The sequence below is a fragment of the Oncorhynchus mykiss genome, chromosome 6 (genome assembly GCF_013265735.2).
Source record: "Oncorhynchus mykiss isolate Arlee chromosome 6, USDA_OmykA_1.1, whole genome shotgun sequence".
NCBI classification, from domain to species: domain Eukaryota; kingdom Metazoa; phylum Chordata; class Actinopteri; order Salmoniformes; family Salmonidae; genus Oncorhynchus; species Oncorhynchus mykiss.
The window spans coordinates 100453616-100468142 of NC_048570.1; the positions used below are offsets into that span (position 1 = coordinate 100453616).

At 44.6% G+C, this 14527-nt stretch overlaps 1 protein-coding gene across 1 annotated transcript in view; it reads left to right on the forward strand.

Moving 5' to 3' along the window:
- The window catches only part of LOC110516616 (A-kinase anchor protein 13), a 59690-nt gene that overhangs the window by 29569 nt on the left and 15594 nt on the right, over window positions 1–14527 (forward strand). Inside the window, 6 exon segments of the mRNA XM_036981729.1 lie at window positions 4103–4284; window positions 4567–4649; window positions 8699–8932; window positions 10184–10363; window positions 10665–10735; window positions 14430–14474. Of these exon segments, the coding sequence (XP_036837624.1) occupies window positions 4103–4284; window positions 4567–4649; window positions 8699–8932; window positions 10184–10363; window positions 10665–10735; window positions 14430–14474 (795 nt within the window).

A 14527-nucleotide genomic window follows, 5' to 3' on the forward strand; every position in this document is an offset into this window, starting at 1 on the left:
CTGAATTACTGTACAGATCCTTTGGGAAGAATTAACCCTGGTTCAATCTTCTCTAGTGTCCGTGAGTTACTTACTCTGAAATACAAGAACCTAACAACACGCTGAAGCTATGTTGCGCTTGGTGACCTCCTAACATAGTTGGTGCCGACGTGGATAACAATATCCCTACACTTAGACAATGACTTATCAATGACCCGAGCCCAGCTCATTGAATCCCTACCATTGTGACGCTGAATTGTCATAATGCTTCAGCAAATGTACATGATCCCAGGGGCGTTGGAAGACACAATGTAAATAACCTAATTTATGTCCATCTAACTGCCCTGAATGTCTCTGCTGATCCTACTGCTATTGTAGGCAGTAATCATATGCCTATGAACCAGAGTTATACTGTTAGCACTGAGGCGGTGTGCCCTAGCAGGAAGTCTACAGTGTGCATCTCACCCTGCACTAATAAAAATAACCTGAGCATGTCTACCTCTGCGAAGCTTCCCAGTAAAGCAAGAAAAACAATCAAGCATCCCAGAAAAGGGTTAGAAATAGCCCATGTTAACATACAGTGCCTTGTGAAAGTATTCGGCCCCCTTGAACTTTGCGACCTTTTGCCACATTTCAGGCTTCAAACATAAAGATATAAAACTGTATTTTTTTGTGAAGAATCAACAACAAGTGGGACACAATCATGAAGTGGAACGACATTTATTGGATATTTCAAACTTTTTTAACAAATCAAAAACTGAAAAATTGGGCGTGCAAAATTATTCAGCCCCCTTAAGTTAATACTTTGTAAGTCGCTTGGGGTATGTCTCTATCAGTTTTGCAAATCGAGAGACTGAAATTTTATCCCATTCCTCCTTGCAAAACAGCTCGAGCTCAGTGAGGTTGGATGGAGAGCATTTGTGAACAGCAGTTTTCAGTTCTTTCCACAGATTCTCGATTGGATTCAGGTCTGGACTTTGACTTGGCCATTCTGACACCTGGATATGTTTATTTTTGAACCATTCCATTGTAGATTTTGCTTTCATTGACAAATCTCCGTCCCAGTCTCAGGTCTTTTGCAGACTCCATCAGGTTTTCTTCCAGAATGGTCCTGTATTTGGCTCCATCCATCTTCCCATCAATTTTAACCATCTTCCCTTTCCCTGCTGAAGAAAAGCAGGCCCAAACCATGATGCTGCCACCACCATGTTTGACAGTGGGGATGGTGTGTTCAGGGTGATGAGCTGTGTTGCTTTTACGCCAAACATAACGTTTTGCATTGTTGCCAAAAAGTTCAATTTTGGTTTCATCTGACCAGAGCACCTTCTTCCACATGTTTGGTGTGTCTCCCAGGTGGCTTGTGGCAAACTTTAAACGACACTTTTTATGTATATCTTTAAGAAATGGCTTTCTTCTTGCCACTCTTCCATAAAGGCCAGATTTGTGCAATATACGACTGATTGTTGTCCTATGGACAGAGTCTCCCACCTCAGCTGTAGATCTCTGCAGTTCATCCAGAGTGATCATGGGCCTCTTGGCTGCATCTCTGATCAGTCTTCTCCTTGTATGAGCTGAAAGTTTAGAGGGACGGCCAGGTCTTGGTAGATTTGCAGTGGTCTGATACTCCTTCCATTTCAATATTATCGCTTGCACAGTGCTCCTTGGGATGTTTAAAGCTTGGGAAATCTTTTTGTATCCAAATCCGGCTTTAAACTTCTTCACAACAGTATCTCGGACCTGCCTGGTGTGTTCCTTGTTCTTCATGATGCTCTCTGCGCTTTTAACGGACCTCTGAGACTATCACAGTGCAGGTGCATTTATACGGAGACTTGATTACACACAGGTGGATTGTATTTATCATCATTAGTCATTTAGGTCAACATTGGATCATTCAGAGATCCTCACTGAACTTCTGGAGAGAGTTTGCTGCACTGAAAGTAAAGGGGCTAAATAATTTTGCACGCCCAATTTTTCAGTTTTTGATTTGTTAAAAAAGTTTGAAATATCCAATAAATGTCGTTCCACTTCATGATTGTGTCCCACTTGTTGTTGATTCTTCACAAATTTATGTTTGAAGCCTGAAATGTGGGAAAAGGTCGCAAAGTTCAAGGGGGCCAAATACTTTCGCAAGGCACTGTATGTAGCTTAAGTAAACAAGGTTCATGAAATCAATAATTTGCTAGTAACAAATGACATTCATATACTAACAATCTCTGAAACTCACTTAGATAATACATATAGGTATAGGTATATATCATATACCTTTGATGATACAGTGATAGCAATAAAGCAAAAACAGAAATGACAAAGGTGGAGGTGTGGCTGTTTATATTCAGAACCGCAACAGCCTTCAGGGTACATTCCTGTAAAGCTTAGTGAGGATCTCGTGTTAAATACTGTTGAAGTAATATGGCTACAGGTTCATCTGCCTCATCTAAAGCCCATTCTGGTGGGAAGCTGCTATAGACCACCAAGTGTTAACAGTCAGTATCTGGATAGCATTTGTGAAATACTTGTATGTGGTATTAATATAGTTATATTTTCTGGGTGATTTAAATATTGACCTGCTTTCATCAGGTTGCCAACTCAACAGAATGTTACTACTTATCTTCGGCTGGTGGAGGTCCTGGAGAACCACGTCCAGATAAAGCATCATGTTAATGTTACTACTTATCTTCGGCTGGTGGAGGTCCTGTAGAACCACGTCCAGATAAAGCATCATGTTAATGTTACTACTTATCTTCGGCTGGTGGAGGTCCTGACGAACCACGTCCAGATGAAGCATCATGTTAATGTTACTACTGGTTGGCTGGTGGAGGTCCTGACGAACCACGTCCAGATAAAGCATCATGTTAATGTTACTACTGGTTGGCTGGTGGAGGTCCTGTAGAACCACGTCCAGATAAAGCATCATGTTAATGTTACTACTTATCTTCGGCTGGTGGAGGTCCTGTAGAACCACGTCCAGATAAAGCATCATGTTAATGTTACTACTGGTTGGCTGGTGGAGGTCCTGTAAAACCACGTCCAGATAAAGCATCATGTTAATGTTACTACTGGTTGGCTGGTGGAGGTCCTGTAGAACCACGTCCAGATAAAGCATCATGTTAATGTTACTACTTATCTTCGGCTGGTGGAGGTCCTGTAGAACCACGTCCAGATAAAGCATCATGTTAATGTTACTACTGGTTGGCTGGTGGAGGACCTGTAGAACCATGTCCAGATAAAGCATCATGTTAATGTTACTACTGGTTGGCTGGTGGAGGTCCTGTAGAACCATGTCCAGATAAAGCATCCGGGGTGAAAAAGTTCAATGAAAAAGGTCTAGCGAGGAAAAAACTGAGACGTTGGTAAATGTGTTTAATGCAGATTTTGATTAAATGGTTATTAAAAGTCCAAGCGAAAGGTTTGGCTGGTAGCCAAGTAGCAACACACAGCACACCCGCACGAAGTCCAGATGGTGTGACTTTGAGGTTGTGGTAAATAACATTTGTTGCTTAACTCAAGTGAACGTACATTGAATTCTGCATTGTTGAGGGAGAGTTTGCAATTAAACCTTTCATTGTACTGTTTACACCAACTGTATTCTGTAAACGTGACAAATAAGCTTTGATTTGCATATAACTCTTTTAATAGCTCAATGACTAAGCAATATTGATGCCCAGAGAATAACCAGAGAGGTGATTCAGATATGGACACTGAGCTGCAGGTGGATGATATTATGCAGACTTTCATATAAGGCTTAATCTCTCTCGCTCCCTTTCCATCTCCCTCTCTCATTCTACCTCTTTCTGTCCCACCCCTTTCCCTCCATTCATCTTTGTTGAATATATTATCTCTCTCCCCTCTATCCCTCTCTCTCTTATTCTCTCTCTCCCATCTATCACTCTCTCCCCTCTGTCTCTCTCTCCTCTATCCCACTCTCTCTTATTCTCTCTCTCCCATCTATCACTCTCTCTCTCCTCTCTACCCCCACCCTCTCTCTCCATGTCACCTCTCTCCCCTCTCTCTCTTTCTCTTTCTCCCTTTCTTCTCTCTCCCCTTCTCTCTCTGCTTCACTCTCCCTCTTCCTGCCTTTAATCCATCCGTTAATCATCCCTCCCTCTCTTCCATCGCCCCATAGGACCAGCGCTCCACGGTCCTCTCCCTCCAGAAGCTGATCGTTAGAGAGGTGGCTAACGAGGAGAAGGGTCTCTTCCTGATAACAGCAGGGATGGAGAAACCAGAGATGGTGGAGGTACACACTGCAACCAAGGAGGAACGCAACACCTGGATGCAAATCATACAGGAGGCCATGCAGTCCATGTAAGTCTGAACTCCGAACCATGGAGAGAGAGAATGTGCTATCATTCTGTACCTAGGGATGGAGGGATGTACAATATGTTGTAATGCTCTATTGGAGTATTGACTGTTCTCTGTCTGGCTTCATCACCTCATGGGCAGGCTGCCACTGTAGGCTACTCTACCCTAGGCTTTCTCAGCAGTAGAGAGAAGACTAGCGCTGTCAACAGGCTTCTATAGGATGCTAAGAGGACATGTGAATGGCTGGAAATGGGAGTGGTTTGTACTAATGATGTTGCTTTACAGAGAGAAATATGAGGATGAGGAGAACCCCAGTGAAACGGAGGAGGACAAGAGACTGCTGGAGACCAAAGCTAAGGAGATGAGAGGTGAGGAGACTCCCTTGACCATAGACCCCCTCAGCCACTCTCAGCCCATCCCACCTATCACCATAGACCCCCTCAGCCCATCCCACCTATAACCATAGACCCCCTCAGCCACACTCAGCCCATCCCTCTTATCACCATAGACCCTCTCAGCCCATCCCAACTATCACCATATACCCCCTCAGCCACTCTCAGCCCATCCCAACAATCACCATAGACCCACTCAGCAACTCTCAGCCCATCCCACCTATCACCATAGACCTCCTTAGCAATTCTCAGCCCATCCCACCCATCACCATAGACCTTAGCAATTCTCAGCCCATCCCACCTATCACCGTAGACCCACTCAGCAACTCTCAGCCCATCCCACCTATCACCGTAGACCCCATCAACAACTCTCAGCCCATCCCACCTATCACCATAGACCACCCTTTTTTGGTTTCAATGTGCCATATATTTTTCAATTGTTTTACATACATTTTCTAACCCTTTCTAATTGCATATTATCCACAGAGCTGAAGATTACAACCTTACTATGATATTGATTGATTGTGTATGGCTTTCCAAACACTGTTATTCGTAAGATTTGTTTTATTAAGTGAATATTGTGATTATTTTTTAATCATTACTGAACCTGTGACCAGAAACAAGCTACCATAATAAATTATCTAGTGTTTCTGTCTCTTCGCAACAAAATCTACAAAGCTAAGATTGTTGTATGACCCTTATATATCAAGGCACAAGGTGAGATGCAGACACAGGAGACAGATGGTTGGAGTCTTACAATGTTTATTAATCCAAAGGGGTAGGCAAGAGAATGGTCGTGGACAGGCAAAAAGGTCAAAACCAGATCAGAGTCCAGGAGGTACAGAGTGGCAGACAGGCTCGTGGTCATGGCAGGCAGAATGGTCAGGCAGGCGGGTACAGAGTCCAGAAACAGGCAAGAGTTAAAACCGGGAGGACTAGAAACAGGAGAACGCAAAAAGCAGGAGAACGGGAAAAACGCTGGTTGACTTGGAAAAACATACAAGACGAACTGGCACAGAGAGACAGGAAACACAGGGAGAAATACACTGCGGAAAATAAGCGACACCTGGAAGGGGTGGAGACAATCACAAGGACAGGTGAAACAGATCAGGGCGTGACATTATATGTAGCATTCTGTTGGTGGCAAAAATGTTGTATCATAATTTGAAAAATGTAAAAACTCTAAGTGTTGTTTTTTTGTCAGCTCGTACATCATGTGCCATGGAATCGGTATATCGGGAAATCTCTTCCCATTTATTTTGCAACCTGTATGGCACAGCTGTCCAAATGTACAGGATAACGTTACATTTGGGGTTTAACTATAACTTGTACAGAGCATTCGGACCCCTTCACTTTCTCCTAATTTTGTTACTTATTCTAAAATTGATGAATGTTTTTTTCCTGGTCAATCTACACACAATACCCTGTAATGACAAAGCAAAAACAGGTTTTTATAAATGTTTGCAAATGTATAAAAAAAAACAGATACCGTATTTGCGTATTCAGTCCCTTTGCTATGAGACTTGAAATTGAGCTCAGGTGCATTCTGTTTCCATTGATCATCCTTGAGATGTTTCTACAGCTTGATTGGAGTCCACCTGTGGTAAATGTAATTGACTGAACATGATTTGTAAAGGCACACACCTGTCTATATAATGTCCCACAGTTGACAGTGCATGTCAAAGCAAAAACAAAGCCATGAGGTCGAAGGAATTGTCCGTAGAGCACCGAGACTGGATTGTGTCAAGGCACAGATCTTGGGAAGGGTGCCAGAAAATGTCTGCAACATTGAAGGTCCCTAAGAACACGGTGCCTCCATCATTCTTAAATGGAAGAAGTTTGGAACCAGCCAAGACTCTTCCTAGAGCTGGCCGCCTGGCCAAACTAAGCATTCGGGGGAGAAGTACCTTGGTCAGGGAGGTGATCAAGAACCCAATGGTCACTCTGACAGAGTTTTTAATCCCCTGGATTTCTAACTCCTTGATGTTCTTGTTGGATCTAATTTTAATAGCCAGCATTTCAATGGCCATAATAAATAGATATGGAGACATTGGACAGCCCTGTTGTACTCCTCTTAAAATAAAAAATAACTATTTACTATTTTACACCTGTGGTTGCTATACATAACTTTAACCGAATGTGTAAGAGATTCACCGAAATTAAAGTAATCCAGGCATTTATATATAAATTCTAGTCGTACTTTATCAAACACCTTTTCAAAATCTGCTATGAAGACCAGGCCGGTTATCTCTGATGTTTCATAATGTTCAATTGTTTCAAGTAATTATATTATCACCAATGTATCGTCCATGTAAAAAACCTGTCTGATCAGGATGAACAATAATATCTGGTAAAAAAAAATAAATTCTATGTGCTATTTATTTCTCCAGGATTTTATCATCACAACATTTGAAGGGTCTGGTAGGCTTGCATCACTGGGCAGCTCACGGCTGGGTTTCCCTTTGTACTCCGTGACAGTTTGATAGCCCTGCCACATCTAGTAGGATTTGTATTGACATTTTTACTGTCGGAGGTCGTAGCTGGATTTCTTATAAGCATTTGGATTGGTGTCCCTCCCCTTGAAATCGGCAGCTCAAGCCTCTAACTCAGTGCGGATGTTGCCTGTAATCCATGGGTTCTGGTTGGGATACTCACGCATGGTCACTGTGGGGACGACGTCGTCAATGCACTTATTAATAAAGTCAGTAACTGATGTGGTAAAACTCCTCAATGTTATTGGATGAATCCCAGGGAAATATTCCAGTCTGTGCTAGCGAAACAGTCCTGTAGCTTCAGACCACTTCTGTATTGAGCTTGTCACTGGTACTTCCTGTTTGTGTTCTTGCTTGTAAGCAGGAAGCAGGAGGATAGAGTTATGGTCAGATGGAGAGTGAGGAAGAGCTTTGTATGCGTCTCTGTGTGTGGAGTAAAGGTGATCTAGAATTTTTTTCTCCCTCTAGTTGCACAGGACGTTCTGGTAGAAATGCCAAAGAGGGCATTTATTTATTATTTCTATATTTGTTCATTTAAGTTCTGTTCAAATACCTAACTTCAGTATATATCAATGTTAGCTACAATCATAGCCACAGCAGTTCTATAGCCATCGGATGAGATGGAGACTGTGTGTTAGAGATGACGTATACTCTATAAGACATGGATGATTCTGTGAAGGGTACACTCATCAACACTGACAATACCTCATCTCCCTTCCAGAGATGATTCTGTGAAGGGTACACTCATCAACACTAGCAATACACCATCTCCCTTCCAGAGATGATTCTGTGAAGGGTACATTCATCAACAGTAACAATACCTCATCTCCCTTCCAGAGATGATTCTGTGAAGGGTACACTCATCAACAGTAACAATACCTCATATTCCTTCCAGAGATGATTCTGTGAAGGGTACTCTCATCAACACTAGCAATACACCATCTCCCTTCAAGAGATGATTCTGTGAAGGGTACATTCATCAACAGTAACGATACCTCATCTCCCTTCCAGAGATGATTCTGTGAAGGGTACACTCATCAACAGTAACAATATCTCATCTCCCTTCCAGAGATGATTCTGTGAAGGGTACACTCATCAACACTGACAATACCTCATCTCCCTTCCAGAGATGATTCTGTGAAGGGTACACTCATCAACACTAGCAATACACCATCTCCCTTCCAGAGATGATTCTGTGAAGGGTACACTCATCAACACTGACAATACCTCATCTCCCTTCCAGAGATGATTATGTGAAGGGTACACTCATCAACAGTAACAATACCTCATCTCCCTTCCAGAGATGATTCTGTGAAGGGTACACTCATCAACACTGACAATACCTCATCTCCCTTCCAGAGATGATTCTGTGAAGGGTACACTCATCAACACTAGCAATACCTCATCTCCCTTCCAGAGATGATTCTGTGAAGGGTACACTCATCAACAGTAACAATACCTCATCTCCCTTCCAGAGATGATTCTGTGAAGGGTACACTCATCAACAGTAACAATACCTCATCTCCCCTGCAGAGATGCTGAGGAAGAAGGATGAACAGATCATGTGTATGCTGGAGGAGAAGATGGCCGTGTTTAGGGAGATGTGTGAGGTCCGGAGCCCTGGAACCCCCCCAGGAACAGGCCCAGGAGAGGACCAGGGCCCCAGCCAGGTCACCAGGGCCAAGGGGCTGTTCAGGGCTGGGAGCGGAGCGAGCTCTGAGGACATACCTAAAGGAGAACCCATCATAAAGGGAGCACTACAGGAAGGTTAGTAGACAGACTAGTCTCTCACCATGAATGTAACAATAGCCCATCAAATGGGAACCAGGGGTGGAGGCCAGACTGTAGACATGGTGTGGTAACAGTAGCCCATCTAATGGGAACCAGGGGTGGAGGCCAGACTGTAGACATGGTGTGGTAACAGTAGCCCATCTAATGGGAACCAGGAGTGGAGACCAGACTGTAGACATGGTGTGGTAACAACAGCCCATCTAATGGGAACCAGGGGTGGAGGAGACATGGTGTGGTAACAGTAGCCCATCTAATGGGAACCAGGGGTGGAGACCAGACTGTAGACATGGTGTGATAACAACAGCCCATCTAATAGGAACCAGGGGTGGAGGCCAGACTGTAGACATGGTGTGGTAACAGTAGCCCATCAAATGGGAACCAGGGGTGGAGACCAGACTGTAGACATGGTGTGGTAACAGCCCATCTAATGGGAACCAGGGGTGGAGACCAGACTGTAGACATGGTGTGGTAACAACAGCCCATCTAATGGGAACCAGGGGTGGAGGAGACATGGTGTGGTAACAGTAGCCCATCTAATGGGAACCAGGGGTGGAGACCAGACTGTAGACATGGTGTGGTAACAGCCCATCTAATGGGAACCAGGGGTGGAGACCAGACTGTAGACATGGTGTGGTAACAACAGCCCATCTAATGGGATCCAGGGGTGGAGACCAGACTGTAGACATGGTGTGATAACAACAGCCCATCTAATAGGAACCAGGGGTGGAGGCCAGACTGTAGACATGGTGTGGTAACAGTAGCCCATCTAATGGGAACCAGGGGTGGAGGAGACATGGTGTGGTAACAACAGCCCATCTAATGGGAACCAGGGGTGGAGACCAGACTGTAGACATGGTGTGGTAACAACAGCCCATCTAATAGGAACCAGGGGTGGAGACCAGACTGTAGACATGGTGCATTAGACCTAACAGTGGCTTCCAATGTCGCATTATCTTTCACTGTCTTCCTGATCTATCAGATGTTCTCCTCTGATGTGAGAACGTACTGGGAAGGTTGATTGCAAAGACTGTTTGATTAAGAAGATATTGATGCAAAGATTAGAAACACTGTTAATATCTACGGTACAGTACGGTCAGTAACATAGTTATTATCATTTGGTTAGTGAAATCCTTTCTCTCTCTCTCTCTGCTCTTCTGTACTTTCTCTTTCCCCCTCATCTCTCAATCTCTCTCTCTTTCTCTCTCTTTCTCTCTCTCTCTGTGACAGTGGAGACGTTGCAGGCGCTGGTGAACGGTACTCTGGGTGGAGCGATGGGGGGGCAGCAGGTGGTGTGGGTCCCAGAGACAGAAGGAGGAGGAGGAGTGGTGGGCCCGGGCCCTGTATGTCTCCTTCGCAGGGCCGAGACTTTCGGAGGCTTTGACTCTCAGCAGATACACATCTCTAAGAGTAAGACACATCCCTGTCAGTAATACGTATTCACTATCAAGGGTTGAGAAGCCTTGAGAGCCTCAGATGGGCCTCTGTTTTCCTTGTTAATCATGTCAATAATGGAGTTTAAGATCAAAGATGGATCCCTTTAACTTAGAGCATCTATCTGATTAGTTTGACCTCATTCTCAAGCCTTGGTTTGACCTCATTCTCAAGCCTTGGTTTGACCTCATTCTCAAGCCTTGGTGTTTCGTGTGACTTGTGTTAATGCCGGGCAACATGTCTTCTACATATCTGATGAGTGTCTTGTGTTGTATAGATGGGGACAAAGAAGAGGGAGAGGACAGAGCAGACCTTCGCAGGACAGAGTCAGACGGTGTACTGAAGAAGGTTACCCACAATCCACCAAGCTATATCTGACAGTAAACCAGCTGGTGGTCCTCAATACACCAAGCTATATCTGACAGTATACCAGCTGGTGGTCCTCAATACACCAAGCTATATCTGACAGTATACCAGCTGGTGGTCCTCAATACACCAAGCTATATCTGACAGTATACCAGCTGGTGGTCCTCAATACACCAAGCTATATCTGACTGTATACCAGCTGGTGGTCCTCAATACACCAAGCTATATCTGACTGTATACCAGCTGGTGGTCCTCAATACACCAAGCTATATCTGACTGTATACCAGCTGGTGGTCCTCAATGCACCAAGCTATATCTGACAGTATACCAGCTGGTGGTCCACAATACACCAAGCTATATCTGACTGTATACCAGCTGGTGGTCCTCAATACACCAAGCTATATCTGACTGTATACCAGCTGGTGGTCCACAATACACCAAGCTATATCTGACAGTATACCAGCTGGTGGTCCACAATACACCAAGCTATATCTGACAGTATACCAGCTGGTGGTCCTCAATACACCAAGCTATATCTGACAGTATACCAGCTGGTGGTCCTCAATACACCAAGCTATATCTGACAGTATACCAGCTGGTGGTCCACAGTCCACCAAGCTATATCTGACAGTATACCAGCTGGTGGTCCACAATCCACCAAGCTATATCTGACAGTATACCAGCTGGTGGTCCTCAATACACCAAGCTATATCTGACAGTATACCAGCTGGTGGTCCTCAATCCACCAAGCTATATCTGACTGTATACCAGCTGGTGGTCCACAGTCCACCAAGCTATATCTGACAGTATACCAGCTGGTGGTCCTCAATACACCAAGCTATATCTGACAGTATACCAGCTGGTGGTCCTCAATACACCAAGCTATATCTGACAGTATACCAGCTGGTGGTCCTCAATACACCAAGCTATATCTGACAGTATACCAGCTGGTGGTCCACAGTCCACCAAGCTATATCTGACAGTATACCAGCTGGTGGTCCTCAATACACCAAGCTATATCTGACAGTATACCAGCTGGTGGTCCTCAATACACCAAGCTATATCTGACAGTATACCAGCTGGTGGTCCACAATACACCAAGCTATATCTGACTGTATACCAGCTGGTGGTCCTCAATACACCAAGCTATATCTGACAGTATACCAGCTGGTGGTCCTCAATACACCAAGCTATATCTGACAGTATACCAGCTGGTGGTCCTCAATACACCAAGCTATATCTGACAGTATACCAGCTGGTGGTCCTCAATACACCAAGCTATATCTGACTGTATACCAGCTGGTGGTCCTCAATACACCAAGCTATATCTGACTGTATACCAGCTGGTGGTCCTCAATACACCAAGCTATATCTGACTGTATACCAGCTGGTGGTCCTCAATACACCAAGCTATATCTGACTGTATACCAGCTGGTGGTCAACAATCCACCAAGCTATATCTGACAGTATACCAGCTGGTGGTCCTCAATCCACCAAGCTATATCTGACAGTATACCAGCTGGTGGTCCTCAATACACCAAGCTATATCTGACAGTATACCAGCTGGTGGTCCTCAATCCACCAAGCTATATCTGACTGTATACCAGCTGGTGGTCCACAGTCCACCAAGCTATATCTGACAGTATACCAGCTGGTGGTCCTCAATACACCAAGCTATATCTGACAGTATACCAGCTGGTGGTCCTCAATACACCAAGCTATATCTGACAGTATACCAGCTGGTGGTCCTCAATACACCAAGCTATATCTGACAGTATACCAGCTGGTGGTCCACAGTCCACCAAGCTATATCTGACAGTATACCAGCTGGTGGTCCTCAATACACCAAGCTATATCTGACAGTATACCAGCTGGTGGTCCTCAATACACCAAGCTATATCTGACAGTATACCAGCTGGTGGTCCACAATACACCAAGCTATATCTGACTGTATACCAGCTGGTGGTCCTCAATACACCAAGCTATATCTGACAGTATACCAGCTGGTGGTCCTCAATACACCAAGCTATATCTGACAGTATACCAGCTGGTGGTCCTCAATACACCAAGCTATATCTGACAGTATACCAGCTGGTGGTCCTCAATACACCAAGCTATATCTGACTGTATACCAGCTGGTGGTCCTCAATACACCAAGCTATATCTGACTGTATACCAGCTGGTGGTCCTCAATACACCAAGCTATATCTGACTGTATACCAGCTGGTGGTCCTCAATACACCAAGCTATATCTGACTGTATACCAGCTGGTGGTCCTCAATACACCAAGCTATATCTGACTGTATACCAGCTGGTGGTCCACAGTCCACCAAGCTATATCTGACAGTATACCAGCTGGTGGTCCTCAATACACCAAGCTATATCTGACAGTATACCAGCTGGTGGTCCTCAATACACCAAGCTATATCTGACAGTATACCAGCTGGTGGTCCTCAATACACCAAGCTATATCTGACAGTATACCAGCTGGTGGTCCACAGTCCACCAAGCTATATCTGACAGTATACCAGCTGGTGGTCCTCAATACACCAAGCTATATCTGACAGTATACCAGCTGGTGGTCCTCAATACACCAAGCTATATCTGACAGTATACCAGCTGGTGGTCCACAATACACCAAGCTATATCTGACTGTATACCAGCTGGTGGTCCTCAATACACCAAGCTATATCTGACAGTATACCAGCTGGTGGTCCTCAATACACCAAGCTATATCTGACAGTATACCAGCTGGTGGTCCTCAATACACCAAGCTATATCTGACAGTATACCAGCTGGTGGTCCTCAATACACCAAGCTATATCTGACTGTATACCAGCTGGTGGTCCTCAATACACCAAGCTATATCTGACTGTATACCAGCTGGTGGTCCTCAATACACCAAGCTATATCTGACTGTATACCAGCTGGTGGTCCTCAATACACCAAGCTATATCTGACTGTATACCAGCTGGTGGTCAACAATCCACCAAGCTATATCTGACAGTATACCAGCTGGTGGTCCTCAATCCACCAAGCTATATCTGACAGTATACCAGCTAAATATTTCCAAAAGAGTTCTTCAGCTGTCCCCAAAGGATAACCATTTTGGGTTCCAGGTAGAACCTTCTGTGGAAAGGGTTCTATATGTAAACCAAACGGGTTCGCCGGTAGGATGTGTGTTTGTTTGTTTTGAGGCTCTGAGGCCATGTGTCTGACCAGGAAGTGGTCGAGTCGTTACAGTTCAGTACATCAAACTCATTACATCATTAAAGTATTGAACATGAACAGAGTCATTAGGATGCAATAATCTGCCTCTGCTATGAATTAGCCGTGGGACTCTTCCTGCCAAGCCCATCTCTAATACTGCTATGAATTAGCCGTGGGACTCTTCCTGCCAAGCCCATCTCAAATACTGCTATGAATTAGCCGTGGGACTCTTCCTGCCAAGCCCATCTCTAATACTGAACACTTAATAACACAGGACACTAGTTGTGTAATAATGGACCTAATACAATGACTACAGTGGTGGCTTCCCAGCACATGGTGATAGCTCCAACACACACACACCACACACCACACACCACACACCACACACCACACACCACACAGACACAGACACACACACACACATTCCTCTCCTGTGTTCAGTAATGCTGGAGTTTTGTGTTGTCAGGGGGAGAATGCGACCATGATGCTGTTACTGAAGAGGAACACTGAGGTAAGACAGATATCTGACCAGACTACCACATAAACATACACCCCAGTCCCAGA